Source organism: Cebus imitator, unplaced genomic scaffold (genome assembly GCF_001604975.1).
Source record: "Cebus imitator isolate Cc_AM_T3 unplaced genomic scaffold, Cebus_imitator-1.0 Scaffold13, whole genome shotgun sequence".
NCBI classification, from domain to species: domain Eukaryota; kingdom Metazoa; phylum Chordata; class Mammalia; order Primates; family Cebidae; genus Cebus; species Cebus imitator.
Genome location: NW_016107328.1, coordinates 3,404,064 through 3,427,449, shown reverse-complemented (window position 1 = coordinate 3,427,449; position 23,386 = coordinate 3,404,064). Strand labels below are relative to the sequence as shown.

General features: G+C 45.3%; 2 protein-coding genes across 6 annotated transcripts in view; one reads left to right on the top strand and one right to left on the bottom strand.

Moving 5' to 3' along the window:
- The window catches only part of LOC108283625 (thyroglobulin), a 180,776-nt gene that overhangs the window by 118,451 nt on the left and 38,939 nt on the right, over positions 1-23,386 (top strand). Inside the window, exons 16-17 of the mRNA XM_037728416.1 lie at positions 18,263-18,427; positions 19,422-19,589. Coding sequence (XP_037584344.1) covers positions 18,263-18,427; positions 19,422-19,589 — 333 coding nt within the window. The remainder of the gene's footprint in view (positions 1-18,262; positions 18,428-19,421; positions 19,590-23,386) is intronic.
- The window catches only part of SLA (Src like adaptor), a 68,001-nt gene that overhangs the window by 41,627 nt on the left and 2,988 nt on the right, over positions 1-23,386 (bottom strand). The window lies entirely within an intron of this gene.

Below are 23,386 nucleotides of genomic sequence, written 5' to 3'. Positions count from 1 at the left end.
GGGCCAGGTGAGGAGACCAAGAAAGCTCCAGGGCTCCTGGTTTCACACGGGAACTTCATGGCACTGAGGCGTGGCGGGACCATGTTAGATTCCATCCCAGCAGCTTGGTCTTTGAGGTCTATGTACTGAGTTGGCACAAGAAGCAAAGACAAAAACACTTAGCAGGTGGTGCCCCCACCAAGGACCTCAAGTGTAAGCATGGGGTCAGCCCAGGCTCTGCTGCACTGGCCGGATGACAGCATCAGGAGGTCGGGCTTTAGGGCTCACAAAGACACCCAGTACCATCTGTGTAGGAAGCAGCTAATTTCCAGAAGGCTTTGCAAACTAGTTAGCTACAGGGGCCCAGACTAATGGCCATAGGCAAATAACAAAAATGCCAGCCATGCATCGATTGATAATCACTCAATCAAGCACTAGGATGTGGTCATCACCTTCATTAAAGTGAAGTGCTCCTCTATGTAAAAACTAGCTTTACACACTTAACGTTGTCAGGAGCCAGTGGTTGTATTTCTCCAGTTGGGGGTTGACGGTCTCCCAAGGCAAGCAATAAAAAGCCACTTCTCCAGCTTCAGGTCTCAGAGGAGCTCCAGGTTCTAGGAGGTTTAGAGCTCCTAAGGCAATTCGGCCTCACTCAGCAGATGTGATGTTGAAGCCCCACACTGGGTCAGAGGTCACAGCTTGGTCCAGTATGAGCAGATTTCCAGTCCTACTTTATAGCTTGATTTTTTTTCCTCTTTCAACATAAATGTTAAAAGTTTGGAAGAAGAAAAAGGAAGTCTTGAAAACTAGAAATCTTTCTCTTAATGGAGAAAATCAAGTGTAAACTAATTTATTTGGTAGAGAAGTTCAATACCACTTATTGTATGCAAGGCGTTATGCTTGGTGCTATAAAACTGTTGATGGGATTCTCATATCAAACCCTATGACCTTCAAGATCCCATGCAAGACAGAAGTTCTTGAGAGTAAAGTTTTGCCCCCTCTATGGCCAGATAAGTCTGACCCACTCATTCAATAATTTAAGTTTTTTGGGCCCCTTTTATGTATTAGGCATTGCTCTGGTTACAGAGTTATAGAAATAAATGAGTAAAGTCTTAGAAGGGAACTGAGGGTGTGGGGACAGCAAGAGGAACTCTCCCCTTAAAAGTGTGACATTTGAAATGAGTCCAGAGTGACTCTGGCATAAAAATCAAGACGTAAAAACACCAGGCAAAGGACATTACAACTGCCAAGGTCTGGGGCTAGAAATGCTTGTGTTCAAGGAGCAGACAGGAAGGAAGGGAGGACGGGCAGGGTGGCTCACGCCTGTAATCCCAGCACTTTGTGAGGCCGAGGGGGACAGATCATGAGGTCAGGATATTGAGACCATCCTGGCTAATACAGCGAAACCCTGTCTTTGCTAAAAATACAAAACATTAGCCAGGTGTGGTGGCATGTGCCTGTAGTCCCAGCTACTCAGAAGTCTGAGGCAGGAGGATCGCTTGAACCCTGAAGGTGAAGGTTGCAGTGAGCCAAGATTACGCCACTGCACCCCAGCCTAGGTGACAGAGCAAGACTCCATCTCAAAAAAAAAAGGGGGGGAATTAATATTGGGGAAATGCAACTTGGCTCTTGCTTATATTACATAGTTAGTCTTTCTACTCACTCTGTGTATCTAGATTTCACCTGAAAAAACTGGCGCTTATAGGGCTTAACGTACTTGCCTGCAGCCACCCACCTGATGAGTGGCACCACTGGCCCTAGGCTCATGGGCTCTAGAAATAGGAAATTTGCTGTCACTATTTTACTGGCCTCCCATTGGGTCTTCCCAGGTCCCACCTCTCCCTGCCAATGCTCTCTTCCCATCCTTTTTCAGTCCTGTGTCCCCAAATAAGACTCAGGCTCTGCTGCCATCCTCCTCAAGTAGCTGCCCAAAACTCAAGGCCATCTTCATCCCTTTCCCACAGGATCCACTTCACTGCTTTCCTAGCATTCAAAGCTCATCAATCTGTTCTCCACCCTTCTTATCAGCCCCATGGCAATGCCAGCACTCAAGGCCCCTATGCCCCACTCACCATAGGAACTCCCCTGCCACTGTGCACGGCAGACAAGCCCTCACCTCTTCCTCATGCACTTTGCCACTGCCCTTCCCTTCCTGTGTGGATGCCTTTCCCCCTGCAAGGGCATGGGGCAGGTCCCTTCAGGCCCAACCCAGAGCTCACCTCGTCCATGCATCTTCCCAGATGCCCCTCACCCAACAATGATGGCTCCCTCTCATAATGCCCCTCGGTGTTTTATCTGCAACAAAGAAATGGGACACATTGCATATTGGAGCTCAAGCAAGAGAGGATTTGAGGTACTTAGGAGCTGTGTAAACTTGTGGGGCTTTGTCTCTGCCTAGTGGTGTTACTGATACTGCTTTATCATGAGGGTCCATACATAATCATGTGTACAGCCCATCTGGTCTAGTGCAAAGTACATAGAAGGGGACCAACCCCTGCCTTCTTAGAACTTACAGTTTTTGAAAGTCAGACCAATAGAAAGATAGGGAAGGTTGGTGTTAAGAGACACCCTTAGAAGAATTCCCCTCATGGGGCCTGACAACGCCCAACACCACCAACACCCTCACCCTATACCTTATACCCTGCACCATACACCATACACCCTGCACCCTATACCTCACACCCTACACTCTATACCCTACACCCTACACCATACACCATACACCCTACACCCAAACCATACACCATACACATGGGAAGACTTTGCCTCTTGTCTGTGTCCTAAGTTCCTATTCTTGGAACTTACAGTTTTTGAAAGTCAGAACAATAGAAAGATAGGGAAGGTTGGTGTTATGAGACACCCTTGGAAGAATTCCCTTCATGAGGCCTGACAACACCCAACACCACCAACACCCTCACCCTATACCTTATACCCTGCACCATACACCATACACCCTGCACCCTATACCTTACACCCTGCACCATACACCATACACCCTACACCCTATACCTCACACCCTACACTCTATACCCTACACCCTACACCCTACACCCAAACCATACACTATACACATGGGAAGACTTTGCCTCTTGTCTGTGTCCTAAGTTCCTATTCTTGGAACTTACAGTTTTTGAAAGTCAGAACAATAGAAAGATAGGGAAGGTTGGTGTTATGAGACACCCTTGGAAGAATTCCCTTCATGAGCCCTGACAACATCCAACACCATCAACACCCTGCGCCAAAACAGGAACTTTTGAAAGTCAGACCAATAGAAAGATAGGGAGTAGAAAGACTAAATACTTAGTATAAGGAATGTGTAGAGATGCTTCCCTTTCCTTTCAATTTGGAGCCTGAGCTTGGGAAGGCAGGAGTATGTCTAATCATGACCATGGAGCCTGAAACAGAGGTTACCCCCAAAGACGTGATCCATAAGATCCATAACTCTCCCTTCAATAAAAGAGTAAATGAAGGTTGTACCTTCTGAATTAAAGGACCTAAGTTGTGAATGGTGACTTTTCACCTCTGGGGAAGACAACAAGCTAACTATGAAAACTGTCTTGCGGGTAGAGCAGCCCCTATTGTTTCTCTGGAGATAAAATTTATGTTTCTGGAACATCTCCAGATTTGGATAAGTGGTCCATCTGGATGAGCTGATTTCTCCATCTGGAGTGGAACCTAAATGTATATGTCATCAGAATCTTTGAAAGGTCTTTTGGCACTAGCAATATGCTCAGGAAGCAGGAAAAAAGTAGACGCTAGATGTCCACCACAGCTGTCTGCTGTGAGGAGCTGCACGGATAGGTTGATTCATTCAAGCTGTTCTCGTGTGTCATTGCTCAACATAGACCACTACGTCCACGCTGGGGGAGACCTTACTGTTCTCAGCCTTGCAAGGGTTGACAAAGAGGTCAGCAGTGTTCCCAGAGACTGGGAAGTTCTCTGAGCAGGACCCAATTTCACTTGTTTGCAGCATTGCTTTCTTTGCTCACTTTCTGTAACTGCACTCCCGTGTAAGCCTTCCTGCCTCCAGTGGATTGTCACACAGGCCCCACTGGAGAGATCACAGCTCCAACAGAAATGCAGAGGAGGAAACAGGCGTCATTTCTAAGCAAAGAGGGATCTAGCCAGGAATGTTGTTCAAACGTTATATTTTATCTTCCCTTGGTGCCGACTTAGAGTCTATCTTCTGCAAAGGGCACAGAGATCCTTGTGAACTCTGTTTAAGGACACAGACAAGAGGCAGAGTCTTCCCATGTGTATGGTATATGGTGTATGGTGTAGGGTGTAGGGTGTTGGTGGTATTGGACATTGTCAGGCCTCATGAAGGGAATTCTTCCAAGGGTGTCTCATAACACCAACCTTCCCTATCTTTCTGATGGACTTTCAGAAACTGTAAGTTCCGAGAAGGCAGGGGATGTATCTGTTTGGCCCGTTATTGACGGCTAGCCTTGGCACTTTGCATGCCTGGGGCAACCAGCAAAAGTCCACTGGAAAGAAGAAGGGAGGGAGGGCAGAAGAGACAGGGAACAAATTAAGAAAAAAACTTCCCCTCCCCATAGATTGCAAACTTTCTTGAGGCCTTAATCATTTTTCATTCCTTGCAGCATAGGGCACATAGGAGGAGCTCACAGACACCCATGGAATTATCCAGATAATCAACCAGCTCGCTGCATCAGAGCAGGCTGTGGGCCCAGGGAAAGGGGAAACAGAGGCTGGACACTGAGTGATAATGCCTTTGCGATTAGCTTCCTGACATCACCAGAGTCAGGCCTCTTAAACAGATGCCCTGGTATTGTCATCTCCTAAACAATAATGCCAAGAAACCTTGCCCACCCACTTCTAAATGTGCTTGAACAGCACAAAATCAGGGTAGAATCTGGAACAGCATTATTATGACTTTTATTAAGGTTTTGGCTAATGCCCTTGTTCTATGATGCCTTGATACTTTCATGACATGTACTTTTTTCTAAACATTCCATTATTGTTATCAAAAGAAAAGCAGGTGGGGTGCAGTGGCTCACGCATGTAATCCCAGCACTTTGGGAGGCTGTGGTGGGCGGATCACAAGGTCAAGAGATTGAGACCATCCTGGCCAGCATGGGGAAACCCCGTCTCTACTAAAAATACAAAAATCAGCTGAGCATGATGGCACACACCTGTAGTCCCAGCTACTCGGGAGGCTGAGGCAGGAGAATAGCTTGAAACCAAGACGTGGAGGTTGCAGTGGCCCAAGATTGCACCACTGCACTCCAGCCTGGTGGCAGAGCAAGACTCCATCTCAAATGAAAAGACAAGAAAAGCAAACTTAAAACTAGCCTCAGTGTAATTTAAAACAGTGTCATCCAGTTATAACCTACTGGATGGGTGTGAAATCATCTGTCAGCATCTGCTTCAGTGCCCACTGAGCTACAACTAATTACACTTAGTTGTCGTGTGGGGCAGCCATGGAGGAGAGCTATGAGTAGGCAGGCCTAGTTGCTATAGAAACATTTTTGGCCAAAACAAAATTTCAATCCCAAAAGCCATTTTTAGCCTGGAAAATTTTATTTTTATTTGAGTAGCAATCATAAATAATTATAACCTGTAAAGTACTATGCAGGTGCCAGTTATTATTTATTATTGCTAATACTTTATAAGCTGTGAAGTGCTATACAGATGTTGGTTATCAAGTACTATTTGAAACTGGTACTTAATTTTCACAACTCTTTGAAATATCAATCATGATTTTAACAACTGCTACTACTGTTTATTGGAAACTTGAACCATGTAAGCACTTGACATGTTATCTCATCAATTCATCTTAACAAATGAATGAGGTAAATATTCTCATCCTTATTTTACCTTAGGGTAAACTGAGGCATGGGGCCTTTAAATAGCTTTCTTAAGAACACACAACTGGTTAAAGAGAGTGTTGGACTCGAATCTGGGCTGATGGACCCCATGACCCATGCTTGTGATGCCACACTTTGATACATATCACATACCCATTTTACAGATGGGAAAATGGGAACCCAGAGAATGAAACCAATTACCAAGTTGTCAGTGCAGGATTCAGTAAGATTTCTCTAATTTGAAAGCCCATGGTCTGTCCATTTTTTTCTCCATCTCTTTAAAATAATAATTTCTGCTTTTCATCTGACAGATTTGAAGACGATAACATCGGAATTGTGTGATGTGGGTTTCAAAATCTCAGTAGGCTCAGGGACTCACGCACGCCCTTCTCACGCAGTGCTCTGTGGCCCTGTCCAGGTTCTGGCGAAGCCGCCTCCTCCTTGGATGGCCCCTCTCCACGTAGTGGTTCCCAGTTTCCCCCCCGGTTCTCCTCTTTCTGCATGGAATCACCTCAGTCACTCAGCCCAGGTCATGCCTCTGTCGCACTGTCCTTTGAGAGGCAACCCTGATCCCTCCTAGGCACCTTCTATGCCATTTCCTCTCCTGTGCTTATGAGGCCATTTCCACTCACCAGCGTCTCAGAATTTTCTGCATGCATTGTGTTTTCTAGGGCAGACATGGTGGGTCCTTTCTGCTGGTCAGGAGCTGGCCCATGGCATTTACTGGAGGAAGGAGAGAGGAAGCAAAGAAAGGAGAGAAGAAATGGAGAGAGGGGGCAGTCTAGGGGTGACTGAAGGAAAACAGAAGAGACTTTGCCTCTCCCTGGGCAGTCCCTACTGCTCTAGCTCTTCTCCCAGGCCCTGAAACAAAGCTGCAGGAGTAAATGAGTAGAACAAAGCAGTCAGGTTTTACAAGTTATAATGATGAAATTATTTTTAAAGGGAAACATATGCCCATGTGTATGTATGAAGTGCTCATTGACAATGGAAGGGAGGCTCGGGAGCCTGCATTTTAAATTCTTTTTGAAATAAGAGGGCAGCCATTGCCTTGGCTATCACTCATGGTGTCACTTTAAACGTGTGACACCTTTGCCGGGGAAATCAGAAATTTTCAAGTGCCAAGCATCTAAATGGCTTCTGACAGCCAGAAGGTGACAGAGGCAATTAGATTTCATGTTTGTAACAGATGGAAAAAGGCATTTTGTCAAGTCTGTAAGACCTGTAGGAAAACGTGACAGGTGCCCGCTCTGAACTAAAGAGGCAAAGCCAAGAACCAGGTCCCCTCCATTTCCCAGCAGAAGTGCCCAGGAGAGACCCCTTAGGGGGCTCCCCCATGGGGGCCTGGGAAGGCCTGCACATTGTGCCTCCACAGGCAAAGGGGACAGTTATACAGCTAGACCACAGGGACTGCAGCGTCTGTCAAAGATGTCTGCAGAAGGCAGATTGAGTGCAGATTCTGTTTGGCACATAGAGGGTTGGTAGTGCCGTGGCTTTGGAGACAAATAGACGGAATCCAATTCCCCAGCAGTGGGTGATTTGGGACAAGGTTGTTTACCCTCTCTGAACCTCACCCTTTAATAAAAGAGGCACAGTCCTGTCTCCCTGCTGCAGAGGTTTAGTGAGCACATGAGCATGTAAAGTGCTTAAGCACAACCGTGCCCCATTACTTTTTGGTACCTTCCTTTTCTTTACTCCATGTGTAGATACAGTTGGTGGGTGATTTCAGCTTGCAAATATAAAAATATACCAAGGTACAGTCTCTCTGTAGGACAGGTTAGCAATCTATTGAAAAAAAGTTTTTGGTCAGGCACAGTGGCTCATACCTGTAATCCCAGCACTTTGAGAGGCCAAGGCAGGTGGATTACAAGGTCAGGAGGTGGAGACCATCCTGGCCAACATGGTGAAACACCATCTCTACTAAAAATATGAAAAATTAGCCAGGCGTGGTGGCATGTGCCTATATTCCCAGCTACTCAAGAGGCTGAGGCAAGAGAATTGCTTGAACCTAGGGGTGGAAGTTGCAGTGAGCTGAGATCATACCACTGCACTCCAGCCTGGGCGACAGAGTGAGACTTCTTCTCAAAAAAAAAAAATAGTTTTTATATATCTATAGATTATAAAATATCTATCTATAGAATGCAAGACAGAGCTTGTAGACCTTGCACTAGGCAAGGGTTTTTTTAGATAGGACACCAAACCTCAAGCAGCAAAAGAAAAAAATAGATACATTGGATTTCTTTACAATTAAGAAAATTCTATACTGCAAAAGATGCCATCAAGAAAGTGAAAAGAAAATCCACATAATGGGAGAAAATATTTGCAAATTATGTATCTAATAAGGGACTTACACCAAGAAACATAAAGAACACTTAAAACTGAGTAACAAAAAGACAAATAATCTGAAAATAAGCAAAGGATCTGAATAGACATTTCTCCGAAGAAGATGTACAAATGGGCCCATCAGCACAGCAAAAGACGCTCAGCACTATTAGTCAGTCATTAGAGAAATGCAAATTAAACCCATAATGAGTTATTAACTCACACACACTAGGACGCCTATAATAATAACAATTTTTAAAAACCAGATGGTAAGTGTTACTGAGGATATGAAGAAGTGGGAGCATTCTGATATTGTTGGTGGGAACATAAAATAACACAGCCACTTTGACAAACAGTTTAGCAACTGCTCAGAAGGTTAAACACAGTTTTCATGTGACCTAGCAATTCCACCTCCAGGTATACATTCAAGAGAAATGAAAACATGCATCCATGTAAGAATTTGAATGTGAATGTTCACAACAGCATTATCCATAACTTGCAAAAAGTGGAAACAACCCAAATGTTCACGAGCCGATGACTAGCTAAGCAAAATATGGTTTCTCTATACAATGAAATATAATCAGCAACAAAAATACAGTACTAATGCCTGCTATACTATGGATGAAGTAAAAGAAGCCAGACACAGAAGGCTACATATTATTTGATTCCATTTATATGAAATGTCCACAGTAGGCAAATCTATAGAGACAGAAAGTAGATTAGTGATGGCCTGGGGCTGGGAGTGAGGGTGGAGAATGGGGAATGACTGCTAATAGGTACAGGATTTCTTTGTGGGATAATGAAAATGTTCTAAACTTAGAAGTGGTGATGATTGCACAACTCTGTGACTATAACTGAAAACCATTGAATTAAGTGGATGAATTCTGTGGTATGTGAATTATATCACAATAACACAATTTCTTAAAGTTAGCTATAGATACCAAGAAACATAGCTTAAAATACTAGCTAAATGTTCATCATACAACAAAAATATTCTCCTTTAATACAGATTTTCATGTGGTACCTTTTTAATGAGAAACTATTAAAATGCCATGGAAACAACTCATTCAATATGTTTTTATTATCCTTTTTGATGAAAAAAACTATACCTTTTGACCCAGTAATGCCTTTGTAGAAGGAAATCATCATGGATATGTGAATAGATTTAGCTATAAAGATGTACATTGCAGGATTGTCTGTAACATCATAAAACCTGAAGCAATAATATCTGTCATTTATTAAATACTTACAATGTGTAATGCACCATTCTGTTACGGGAAAACTTTCATATTTCTTCAGTACAATAATCCTATGGGGAAGCTCTCAATATTGTTATATTCCTTACAGATGAAGATAGTCTCAAATCAAACAGCTGCAAATCGGAGCTGGCATTTGTATCCAAGTCTGTCATACTTCATGGCCTGCAGGTGCCCCAACCTGTCTATAACATTCTCCTCAATAACCTAAAATCCTAAATTTAATTAGCATGCTGGCATTGGAAACAATTTTGTAAATAAGTAAGTAATGACACAGAGTGATATTCACAACGGATTGTTAGGTGAAAAAGATAGGCTGAAAAGCAATCAGCTCTCTATATTTCCTGAATACATGTGTATACACACACAAACACACACACACACACACACACACGCACATGAGACTTGCTGGAGGCTAACAGCATTTAATAGTGGTTTTCTTTGATTGGGAGGATTCTGTGTAATTTTAATTTTCTTTGTTTCGTTCACCTGTATTTTCTGTTTGGGGTCTGCTATTTTTGCTTTACAAATTGCAATGGCCATTCTGTTTTCCCTTTAAATAAGCTAAGGTAGTCCTGATAGATGTAGAGCAACATACGACAGCCTTTTACGAGAGTGCAATAAGGATTGCATTTGTGCCGATCTGTGAAGACAGTAAGGCTTATTGCTGGGACCTCTTTTGTCAGCCAGAACCACCTCCTTCCTCCCTCAGGGGGTGAGGGTGTCTCATTTCTGTCCCACTTCTTAATGCCCCTGCAAAGGTTTTCTCAATGGACTTGACCACGTCACTTGTCCACTGATGTGCTTACACACTAAGTTATAATGACTGCTTCCCTCTTGACAAGGATCATTACATTTTAGTGTGCAATTCATCTTTTAAATGTAATTTAAATTTTTCTAATTAAAAATTTAATATTAATTCATTGGAGACGAGTTAGAATATTCTGAAAAGTATAAAAACTCAATAGAACTCCCCCATCATTCACTCACCTTGAATTGTAAGAAGGCTCTGTGGATTGATCAAGTCAGACTATTCAAATAAACCCAGTGGGGCCAGGCAGCAGGAGGTGCCCTGGGACTGAAGGCCTGTGAATGTCACGTGACCTCCTCCAGCTGTTGAGACAACACAGCATCATGGGAAACAAAAACCTGGGGCCAGAAAACCTGGGTCTTAACCTCTTTCACCTGCTACTAGCAGGTCTTTAAACTTCTTAGACACACTTTCTTGAGTATACCCCAAATTCTTCTCAGAATGAAGTGGGTCATACACAGAAGGATGATTCTTAAGAAAGTCAGTGGATTGTGGCGGCTCACACCTGTAATCCCAGCACTTTGGGAGGCCTAGGCGGGTGAATCACTATGTCAAGAGATCAAGACCATCCTGGCCAACATGGTGAAACCCAATCTCCATTAAAAATACAAAAATTAGCTGGTTGTGGTGGTGTGTGCCTGTAGTCTAAGCGACTTGAGGCTGAGGCAGGAGAATTGCTTGAACCCAGAAGGCAGAGGTTGCAGTGAACTGAGATCATGCCACTGAACTCCACCCTGGGTGGCAGAGTAAGACTCTATCTCAAAAAAAAAAAAAAAAAAAAGGAAAAAAAGAAAGCATTTTCAGTAATATTGGTTATTCCTACTTCCTAGGATGGTAGCGGGAATATAAAGGAGCCAATAGAGGGAAGAGCTCTGTCTTAAGCAGAATGGAGCACAGTTGTACATGTGAATCAAAGTGACTTGGGATGGACTCTCTATTGCCTCACCAGGCCTTTTCAGTCTGCAGACATGACGTGGTGTATTTTTGAGCCTTATGGCATAATGGAGAAGCCAGGCTCTCCTCCCCTTCATCTTCCTCCTCTTCCTCTTCCTCCTCTTCCTCTTCCTGCTCCTCTTCCTCCTCTGTTTTTGAGCCCTGTGGTATGATGGAGAAGCCAGACTCTCCTCCTCCTCCTCCTCCTGCTCCTCCTCCTTCTCCTCTCCCCACTGCCCCGCCACCCTTGCAAGGACCTTGCCGACAAGTCACCATCTGACAGCCACTCATGAGTGGAATGGAAAATGTGTTTGTGATGCGCTTAGTGATTGCTGTTTTCATGGTTGGGTAGCACAGTATGGGGCAAACGGTGAAAACTTTATAATCCTAGCCCTGCTACTGATCAGTTCCATGACCTTGGAAAAATTACCTACCCACTCTAGGCCTCAATCTATCTGTAAAATAGGGCCAATAATATTATACTTAGGGGTTGTTTTGGAGATCATGAAAGAAAATGTGAATAAATGACTTGGCCCTTAGAAGGCGCCTTGTAAGGGTTTAATTATTTTCTGCTTCTCTTTAAGTAAACATACACACACACGCACACACACACGCACACACACACACACACACGATTTTTTATATGAAAAAGAAGGAATAGCATTCATTAGGCATCCTTCAAATCTTACATTTCAGATGGTCTCCTAGATAATGACTATACCAACAGGTAGTTTTGATGCCTTTTAAGAAAGCAAGAGTGATCCTAGCACTTTGGGAGGCTAAGGCTTGAGCCCAGGAGTTTGAGACCAGCCTGGGAAACATGGCAAGACCCTGTCTCTATATATAAAAAAATTATTGGATTAGCCAGGGACGGTGGCACATGCCTGTGGTTCCAGCTACTCTTGAGGCTGGGATAGGAGAATTGCTTGCACCCAGAAGGCTGAGGCTGCAGGGAGCTGTGTTCACTCCACTGCACTCCAGTCTGGGCAGCAGAGCAAGAACCTGCCTCAAAGGAATAAATAAAATAAAATACAATATAAGAAAAGAAAGCAAGAGTGAAACCTTAGCCTGATATTCAGAGGACATTGACCAAGGGCTAAGCTTCCTTCTGCTTTTCTCACCCAAATTCCACGGGCTTTCACCAAGTGAAACCAAGAACTGCTGAAATTCTAAGAAGGAAGGAGAAGTGCATTTTTATGCCCTAATACTGGGGTTTCAATATGAAAGTTGTGTTAATTACCACCCCTCTAATGGGAATTTTACCAAAATCTAAGTGTTACAAATTAGATTAAAACTCAGGCTTTTAGAGATCAAGAAAAGATGATTTTTAGTGTAGGAAACATGCAAGAGAATACAAATATAAACTTGGATGCATAGCAGTTTAAAAAAAAAAAGTCTGTCTGTGCTTTAGTTTCCAGAGCTCTCTCTCTAAGCTATCCTGGCTGCTCAATAGCATGCCACAATTCAGCTGGCCCACAACACCTTGGTGGCACCTTCCAGGTGTGAGTGAGTTCCCAGGAGAGGTTGGTGTGAGGCTGGAGGCATGGTGCTCTGGATCCCACATTACCCCTTTTTCTTAAGACCTTTCAAGTCACTGATGGACTCCCTGCCTCAGATGCATCTTGCTCCAGTCCCTCCACAGTCAACTGGCCAAGCCACCATGCTGCCATTCATTCCAATTCGCTTCTGTTTCATGCATAGTGTTCCACATCTTGTGCTGGGCTCTGGGGATAAAGGAATAACTACCTCCCAATCCCTGCCAACAGAAGCTCACTTTCAGGAGGTGTTAATGCTCCATCCTTCAATGAGGGCCTGCTGAGTGGAACAAACCATTTTCAGCTCTAAGAATGCAAAGACAAAGGACCCAGTGATAGGAAATTCCTAAGTCCTTTCTGTAATACCCCATTTAGAAGCCTTTATGGATGTCCCATTGCCTGAAATGGATGCCTGCTCTGGGTCCCAGGGTTGGTGCCTTCTAAATCACATCTCTTACTTAGTCTGGGATTTAATGACCTCTGAAGTTTACTTCTCACTATACCTCTATGCAAATTCTTCTCTTCATTTAGAAGTCATTGGCCCACCTGCCTGTCATTCATTCATCTGTTCACTCCCTCACTCATACAGTCATTCCCTCATTCATGCAATATACATTTTGAGTTCCAGGCTCTGTCCTGGGGCTGCTGGGTTACTTAGGACCCGGCTCCTATCTATAACTGGCTAATCAGCTTCTGACCCTTCTGCCATCCCTGCCCACTCCCTCTCAGAACAGTCACCCAAGCTGTTTTTCCCATTTATTTCCTCCCATAGAAATCCATGCAAGTCCTAGTGATTCTCTGCAGCTTCCTCTGGGCCACCCTAGTGCCCAGAAATCCCTCCCTCCCCTGAATCCCCAAAGCACAAGAATTCTTGGCTCACTACTGCTGATTATTGCACAGAGCTCATCTGGAGGTTACCAGTACATGTGTCCTGCTGGATATAGTCCACATTTTAAAAAAATATCCACCTAACTGGAGCTTGAGACTTATGCTTCTTTGTGACTCACTTTGCCTGGAATAAAATAGAGTAAATAAGCCAGCTAGATATTGTTAAGTTTCTAGAGGCCCAATGGTCTGGTCAGGGCCTAAAAGTCACACATCTGGTTTCTCCCAGGAGATGCAGAGAGAAGCCCTGGGTTTGAAGTTGGAACACCTGGGTTCAGGTTCTGTGCAGCAGAGAATTTCTTCCTGAAAAGACAGTCCTTCCTACCTGATCTAACTTCATAGTGTTGTGGAAGGAAATAAATCATGAGTCGATAAGAAAGCACCTTGGCCCATGTGTGGTACCACAGGGAAGCAAATTTGCCAGCTCTGCAGCTGCTCTGTGTGTAGAGGAACCTGCCCCCAAGTCAGACGGCGCAAGGGACCTGCTCCCCATCAGCCTAGGTTGTAATAACTAATTTCATCAAGTTACATTGCAGGCATTAAACCATGGACAATAAAATTCCTAATGATGAATACAACCAACTTTGAGTGCAAATTACACATCAGATATTTTACCTCCATTGTCTCCTTTAATCTGCACTTCAGCTCTGTGAACACTGATCATAATATCCCCATTTTACAGGTGGGGAACTGGAAGCTCAGACAGGCAAAGGGAATTGGCAGCATAGCCACGGCCAGAGCTGGAATTAAAACCCCAGTCTGTCTGGAACAAGGGCAATGAGCTTTGTACTTTGCTCTGGCCTGATGCTCTCACAGGGACAGAAAGAAACTGCCCACCGCAAGCATGAGATCACATACTGGTTAGAACGTGGAGCTCTGGTGCCCGCAGCCTGGGTTCAAATCCTGGCATTGCCACTCCCAGCTCTGAGACTTGGGGGGAGTGGCTTCAACTCTACCCTGGAGCCCCCTCTAAATATGAGATGATACCGTTGTTACGCAGCTCCTAGGGCTGCTTTGAGAACCCTACCTATACACATTCTTCTACAACCCACACATAACATGTACAGCCCACATTCAGTGTCAGGTACACAGAAAGTGCTATTTGATGTTCATTCTCCTCTTCATTGTTGTGTCTGTGCGGGGCTGCAAGGACTTTGCAGGAATTAACTCCTCGATTCCACACAGTGCCTGATGGATGACGAACTCACTGGGCACCTCTTTACTGGGCTTCCCATTCTTCCCCTTTCCCCGTGAGGCAGACACACTGCAGATGAAGATCCACGTTCCAGGGAGGGGCTGAGAAGTGTAAGCGGTGCCAGGAGGGGGGTGGAGTCCACCCAGAGGACCCTCTGAGGCACGGATGCCCCAGGGCAGGGCTGCCAGACCTCCTGCTTGTCCAGGGAGCTGCCCACCCTACTCCTTGTTGCTTTGCTTACTGGAGCTGCTCTGGGGAGGCCACAGGAGGGATTCCTCCTGCGAAATGCCCAAGGGTCCATTTCAACAAGGGCAGCTGTGTGTGTGTGTTTGTGTGTATGTGTGTATGTGTATTTGTATGGATGTGTCTGAGTGTATGAGTCTATCTGTAGGTGTCTGTGTGTGTCTGTGTGTGTATATCTTTGAATATGTATCTATGACTGTGTGTGTGTCTTGGTGACTGTGTGTCTGTGTGTGTCTTTCTGTGCTTATGGAAGTGTGTATGTGTGTAGGTGTATATTTCTTTCTGTAGCTGGATGTTTCTGTGACTGTGTCTTTGTAAGTGTGGGTCTCCCTGTGTCCATGAGTGTATGCTTGTGTTTTTTTAATGTGATCATGTCTGTGTGTATAAGTGTGTATCTCTGTGTGAGTATGTCTCTATGACTGTGTGTTTACATCTGTGGCAGTGTTTATGTATGTAAGTGTATTTTTCTGTCTGTAGCTCTGTGTGTAAGCATGTGTACATGTAAGCATATGTGTGTGTAAGTGTATGTCTCTGTTGGTGTGTGTGTGTGTCCTTAACCAACTTGGACAAACTCCAAGTCTCCTGGTGCTGCTTTAAAACAAAGCAATGCTCCTGTGTTATGTGATCTCCAGCCAGTGGCTCACTCTAATCTCCAGGATTTTTAAAAGAGAGAGAATCCTAACTCCCAGGATCCTCTGAGAAGCAATAGCAATAAACTCCTTGATTGCAGTGTGTGTGTTTCCATCTGTGGCTGTGTGTGTGGATATGTGTGCGTGGCCAGGGGAAGGTCTTGACTCCAGAGTGACCATAGTGACGGAGGTCAAGGCAACTCACCATGTTCTGAGGCCCCAAAAAGGAAAGCAGTGGTCAGCAGTTGTGGTTTTGGTCTGAACTATTTTTAAAGTTAAAAAACAAACAAACAAACAAACACATGACCAACGGAAACTCATTGCCATTGAGTAGATAGGTCAGATTTAGATAAAGCTGGAGCCCAGAGCTGAGGACGTGTGAGCATGGGACCCTGTGAGGTCCCATGATGTCACTGCACTAACCACAGTGCAGCCATCACTCCCACTGTGCAGAGGACACCCTTTTTCAGCTACCTGGCCTCAAGCATCTTTGCGGTGATACTGTGAAGTCTGGTGTATTGTTCTCATCACAGATGGTCACTTGCCCAAGCCCACTTCAGCAGGGGTAATGCAGCTGGGGTTCAGACCAAGCCCTTCTGCCCTAGAACCCATGCTGTCTGCACATCTCTGCCCAGCAACTCCCGTTCTGTCCCCGAGTGCCTTGTCTCTAGTTGGGTGCTTTAAAGGGAACGCGGAGTCGACCGTTGGCTTGCTTAAACACCAATTTTCCATGGTGAAAAAATGTTTCCTTCAGAAAGATCAATTTAAACAAAATGCTTTAAGAGAAAGAAAAGTTCTCTAAGCCATCTTGTAATATCAATGTGACCCACGCGTTTAACCACTTGCTCACCAGATCAGGATCCCTGGCTTTTTATAGCTGAAGAAAATATTGAAACTGTCAGAGGGGGCCCCATCCTGACTCTCACATGTCCTCTCTGCCTGCCTGCAGGACCTTCTGCACTTTGCCATTCAGAACATGGAGTTTTGAGCTTGAATATTTTGAGTATGTGTATATTTTCTCTGTGTGTGTGTTTTTTTAAATTTAAAGTACATCCAGTGGTTCTCAGAAAAGCTGCCCTGTTCATTGTTAGAAAAATAAACAGGAACTCAACAGTAGGCCAAATCATATTGACCCTTGTTCCTTGGGTCATTGAATTCCAGGCCTTGGCCTGGCTGAGTAGATTACTTTGATTGTTGCTGCTTCTCAGAGGATCCTGGGAGTTAGAATTCTCTCTCTTTTAAAAATGCTTGAGATCAGAGTGAGCCATTGGCTAGAGATCGTGTAGCAAAGGAGCCTTGCTTTGTTTTAAAGCAGAACCAGGAGACTCAAGAGTTTGTCTAAGCAATTAAGGACAGAAAATCATGTATATATCCCAGCAGTTTCTGGAGTCTATAGACCAAGTTGCCAAGCCTGTGAGAAGCCCAGAGCCATTACAAAAGCTTCTCTGATACCAGTTTCACAGCGGCCATGTCTGGGATCCCCCAATTCCATGCACTTGTGTTTTTCCTTGCCTCTGGCTGAGATTCTGACTGTCCAGCTTTGCCTCTGACCCCAGGCGCAGGTCCCTTCTTGAGCTTGACAATTAACAGAGATCATTGTAACAACAGTGTCACCACCTTTCATCAGGAACCTACCAGGTGTATGAAAGGTCACTTCACAGTGGCTAAGTGTTTGGCCACTGGGGTCAGATCCCAGCTCTGCCTCCTACATAACTGTTAAATGGGACAGTACGAGCAACTGACTTACACAGTTGCTGTGAGGATCCAATGAGTTAAAATACAGAACCTCTTGAGTGAGTTTGTCGAAGTCCTCGATCCGCAGTGGTTGCTGTTATTATTGTGAGTGGCAGTAGCATGGGGAAGAGCAGTGGCCCTGGTGTCGCCACCACTGCCTCCCCTGGATATCCGTGAGCCTTCAGTGCGCAGCCAGTGTCTGAGCTATGGATCCATAGAGGATGTGCCCTGGAATTGCACCCTGGTCAAGACCCCACTCAGCTCACTTGTTCCTCCCAGGGCAGATGACCCAATTCTACCAATAATCTAGGCAGAGATGAACTTCCTGGAACCTAGCTCCTACTACTTACATCGTTAGAAAAAAGAAACCTGTTGTTTTAACAGAGAGTACGCTGAGTTTGATGAAGCAGTTTACCCTTACAAAGATTGTGTTTTCATTACCTCCTAGGCGGGCTTCTATTCTAAAGTCCAACTCGACCTTAATGGAGCCAAGAAAGCTTGCTATTTAAGGAGCCCCCTTGGGGGTGATGGTGGGAGACGGTTCTATCTTTGCAGAGTTCTCTTCCCAGAGGACTTTGCCGATCTCTGATCCTGTTAAAGAACCATCAGCCTGTTGCCTGTATATACAAATTCATCTGCACAGCCAAGACCGAAGGTTCCCTTGTGTAGCACCCCCTCACTTCACAGGTTAGGAAACGGAGGCCAAGGGAGACACCTGTTCAATACCACACTGCATGCTGATATGCTGTTGACCAGTCATGACCTCTGCACTGTGTGCATCCCCAGAACAGGTCCTGGGACCCCCAAGGTTGGAGGAAAGTTGCACAGCGCCAATGTGGCACTGAGGTCTCCAAGTAAGCAGGAGCAAGAGATGCTCTGGACCATCAGCCCTGAGCCTGCTTTCTCTTCCAGGGAGGCTCCGCACTTTCCCCGGCCGCCATCATCAGCCATGAGAGGGCCCAGCAGCAGGCAGTTGCTTTGGCAAAGGAGGTCAGCTGCCCCATGTCATCCAGCCAAGAAGTGGTGTCCTGCCTCCGCCAGAAGCCTGCCAATGTCCTCAATGATGCCCAGACCAAGGTGAGCACTTAAGTACAAGTTGGGAAGGGACATTCCCTGGTCTTTTACAAATAGAAAACGAAGACCTAGAAAGGAGGTGTGACCCACCCCAGCCATAGCACACATGAGGCCGACCACCAGCGGGAGCTGGAACTCGCATTCCCTACCCCCAGAGCTGGGCACGTGCCACAGTCTGCAGCAGTTCAAACATGGGGACTGAGGGTAGACAGTCTGCAATTTGTTTTTCTTATTTATAATATGGGAATAGTCATACATACCTCATAGAGTAGGAGGAGAAAATGAAGTAACACATATGAAAGGTTTTGGCCCATGCCAGGACCATGGTGGGCAGGGAACCAAACCGTTAACAGGTCACAGCTACGTGTATTGAGCATTGCAGACATGGCTTCACAGCTGGCAGTGGGTTTGAGCCACTTCACTCCCTTAGATGGGACAGCTGTGTGTTCCCTTTCTGGCCTGCAAAGTTCTTGCTTGCCAACCAAGCCTCTGGCTGGCGCTCGCATTAATGGAGGGAACACTAGCAGGAATAATTGTTGTTATTGTAATTGATGGCCTGACCATCTTAGCAGTGAGTCTGGACTCACAGAATTGGAGCAGGTCTTATCCTCAGCTCCCCTAAATGCAGGCTAATTTGATCACAACCGAAGCTGGTTAATGTCAGCTGTTAGAGTCACTGCCTCCTCTTCAACCACTGTCCCCTCTTGCCTTCTTCACCCACCTACAGGGTCAGGCTTACCCATCCCTCCCTGGGGATCTGCTGTGACCTCTGGGATGCTCCCCTGGAGACCATCATTGCTAAGAGTGAGATTCATTCACCTTCCAGCCCCTGACTTTGTCACATGGTGTCCTGCCTGCCAGTTGTCCTGGTCATTTTTTCCCAGTAGAGTCCCTGATGGATAACCAGCATTAGCATTCAGTATGGTTAAGACCTCATTATCCAAAGCAATGCAACTGATTATTCTAGGACAACTGATTATTGTTGCATCCAATGCAGCTCCTGGCCGTGAGTGGCCCTTTCCACTACTGGAGTCCTGTGGTCGATGGCCAGTTCCTCCGGGAAGCTCCAGCTAGAGCTCTGAAGAGGACTTTACAGGTAGAGGTCGATCTGCTCATCGGGAGCTCTCAGGATGACGGGCTCATCAACAGAGCAAAGGCTGTGAAGGTAGGCAGGGAAGGGGCCTTGGACATCTCCAGCCTGGCATTTCCTAAGGGTTCTGGACCTCAGTGTCTGACTTGATCAAGAGATATTGACCAATTGCTGAATAACTGCTGTGTGCCATGCCTATGTGAGTTTAGGAGGTGGTAATGGGGTGATTCAGAAATCAGACACTTGCAGGGTAGTGAGCAACACAGGCACATCCACAAATTACAGCTGTCAACAAGTCACTGTGAAAAACTGGAGCTGTCCCAGAAGCTCTGCAGCCCAGGGCTCCAAGTTAGAAGACACGTCTGGGCCATGCTACCTGTTTCATGAAGGATGCTTGTCATACTGAGAACTGAGAGGTCAGGAGGCAGGGGGGTGAAGGGACTCTTATTAAATCATCACACTTTCCCAATCCTGAAAAACACACCAAAGCACCAGGCTTCCAAGTTACATTTCTTAGTAAAGAGAGCATGCACAATGCACCTGGCAAACGTGCAGTTTTGTACGGCTTGCTGGAGGCACAGAGAAGTGGGAGTGAGCTGTGAAGTCTGCAGCCTGCTTGAATGCACAGCTCCTGCTCTCACCAGCAGTCACAGCCTCTCGCTAGGATGTGGCTAACTCTGGAAGAGACTGAGCACATGCTTCTCTGCCTGCCCCTCCCTGCCTTGGACATGCTACTCTTGACCAAAGCCTTGTAAGTGGTCAGACCTGAGGCGGGGAAGCCCCATGTGCATGAGGCACAGAGAGAGGACCACTCTAGGCATGGGTAGAGAGCACCCTCCCTGCACACGCATGACGCGGGTCTCTGTTGGCTCTGTTGAATATAAGGCAGCGTAACTCAGATTTTATTAAATTGTGAAAGCAAGCAACAGGATCCTGAGTTCCTTTGGATAATACTATTTCCTTTGGGTAATATGTTTCACCTTGGGGACTCTATCCTACGGTAATAAAAGTTCCAGCCTTACATGATATATATACAAGAGTATTTATCACAGCATTGATTATTGTGGCAAAAAGTTGGAAGCAACTCAAATGTCCATTAACATGGAAATAGTTGACTAAATTAAGATACAAACAATTAAATATTATACAGATGTTAAAAAGAGTGAGCTAGATTTATCTCTGCTGGCTCAAGGGATACCTGTGACACATGACAAAAAAGATGCAGAGGAATATGAAATTAAGATAGCATTCATATTTTTAAAAACCAAGCTGTACATATCTTTATATTTATAAATGTGTATATTTGTATATTTTCTGCATAGAAGGATAACGGAGTGAAAAGATTCACAACATGCGATTAACATTGGCTACCTCTGGAGGTGTAGAGATGTGAGAAAGAATATTATGAATTATTACTATTGTTGTATATATATATAGACATGCATAATATGTTACATATTATATACATTTATGTGTACATGTATATAGAGAGAAAGAGAGAGAAAGAAGCAGGGCTTGTGAGGCTAGAATATGAAGTTGATTTCTGAAGGTTCCCATCTGAAAGGTGGGTGTGGCATGTGAGCAGTGATAGAGTCCTCTCTGAGGGTGTGTGTGTGTGAGTGTGTGAGTATGTGTTTGTTGCAAGGGGATGGTGTCAAGTGGAGCTTAGTCACCCTCAGCTTTCATTTGGCTAACTCACAGCCAAGGCGAAATACCATTTGTACTTAGTCCATTTCAACATTTTTCTGCCAAGCACGCGTATACAGCACAGCCCTCACCCCGAGGGGCTGTGACTTTATTATTGGACAAGACAACCATTCAGGAAGGACTGAAAGGGGCCACTCTCCTCCACTGTCTCATAGTTGGTAGTCTCTAAAATAGAGGCCTTCAAGTTGCTTCTGGTCAAGCCCCTCATCAGTTAGGAAATAGTAAGTTTAGTTATTTAAGTATAAATTAGATACATGTGTACTCCTGTACTAATACTCTGAATTATTATAAACCCTTTATTGAAACAAAAGAATGTTAAAGCATGAGAAAGAAATGGAAGTTCTAATCTTAGTATTCCCTGGCTGCCCCTAAACACTCTCTGCCCTGGAGACAGTCCTCTGAAGCATGGGCAGACTGGGATGGAGCTGGCCACTGACCAGGGACTCTTTCCCACTCACCTCCCTATCTTACAGTGTCCTACGGGGGAGGCACAGTGTCTGTGCAGAAGACACTGTGTTCTCACAGTTCTGGTTCTTTGGACCATGCACTGAAAACTTACCATGGCCATCTTTGACTTTTGAAAGAGGAAGAACTACTTTTATATTTCCAGGAGCCTTGGGATAGGCCTAGAAAGGGCTGATGGGGCTAGGGAGGAGGGAGGCCCTGTGATTAGTTCCCAGACCTCTCCCAAGGCAGTAGAAATCCAGTCCATCAGGGACGGTGAGGGTGGTGGTTCTTATTGGCAGATCTGGGACCGTGGTGTCCAGAGGTTAGCCCAGGCTCATGTTTTCTGATTATGCTTGTTCATTGTGAGAGGGATGACTGACTGTACTTGTGGCTGCCTTGGGCTTCCCTGGTTTAAGCACGGTCTCAGGAATATCTGGAAGTGTCCTAACTTTGTCCTGAATTCCTTAACCAGTCCACCCAGCGACCTGAATCCAGAGGACTGGGATCTCTACTCAACGATGCATTTGCGTTCTTCTCATTGAGTTTATCTCTAAGGTTTTTAAAGAAAGCTTACTTTGTTCACTTGCAAAGAAAGATGGGTCTACTAGCAGGATACTCACTGCCAAATAGGGGCCTGGCTGGGGAGACCAGCAGTGAAGTCAGGCATCCCCAGATAGAGAAACCCCTCTGAGGGCACAGCAGAGCAATTCCTAGCCCTACTCCATGGCAGTCATCCCAGACACCAGCCACAGGGCAGTGTTTCCCAAGCTCATTTATTCATTGGTTAGACCGTCCCTTTCTGGCTTTACTTCTTGATTCATTCCCTTGTGACATGCATTAGTGCAGCCACTGAGCAGCTTTTGTGAGCCTGCCTCCTGCTGAGAACTCATCTAGGTGCTGACTGGTGAGGAGGACTACCTGCAGGAGGAGAGTGTTGATGGGGGATTAGAAGCCAGCTCACAGCTCAGTGCCACTGCACGTGGACATCTACTAAACATGTGTTTGTGCCCAAATTTATTCCTCCTGGACTTTTCCCTTCAACTCTGAACTGGTTTAGCCAATGTCCACTTGACATCTTCACTTATATGTCTCATAGTGTCTCATCAATAACACAGCCAAAGTGGACTGCTGATTCCACCTCTGCTCCCATCCCCAATCAGCATGTTCTGTAGTCATCGCCATCTTAGCAAACAGCTCAGCAACTAAACAACTCATCCTTCTGTACTCAGGCTCAAAACCACAAGTCATTCCTGACGCTGCTGTCTCATATCCTACCAGCATTCTATCAGCAAATCCACCTGATCCAGCCATTTTCTTTGGGATTTTTGTGGTAGCCCCCAACTCTCTCTCTCTGCACCTGTCTTGCCTCTTATAATCTATGAGAAGCACAGAAGACAGAGCAATCCCTTTATAAGTCAGACCATTTTACTCCTGTACTCCGAGCCTTCTTTCCAGTGGCCTTTTCTCATGCAAAGGAAAATCCAGTCTTCCATTAACTGCCGGAGCCTGTTTGATGTTACTCCTGTTAGCTCTCTGACCTTACCTCCTGCTGTTCCCCCCGCCTCACTGTGGTTTTCCCCTTTAGAGTTTCTCAAATAGGCTGAGCATATCCCACATCAGCATCCTGGTATTTGTTGTTTCCTCTTCTGGAATGTTCTTCCCCTAGGTAACTCACTGCCTTACTTCCTTCAGGGTTTGCTTCTCAGAGGGACCTTGCT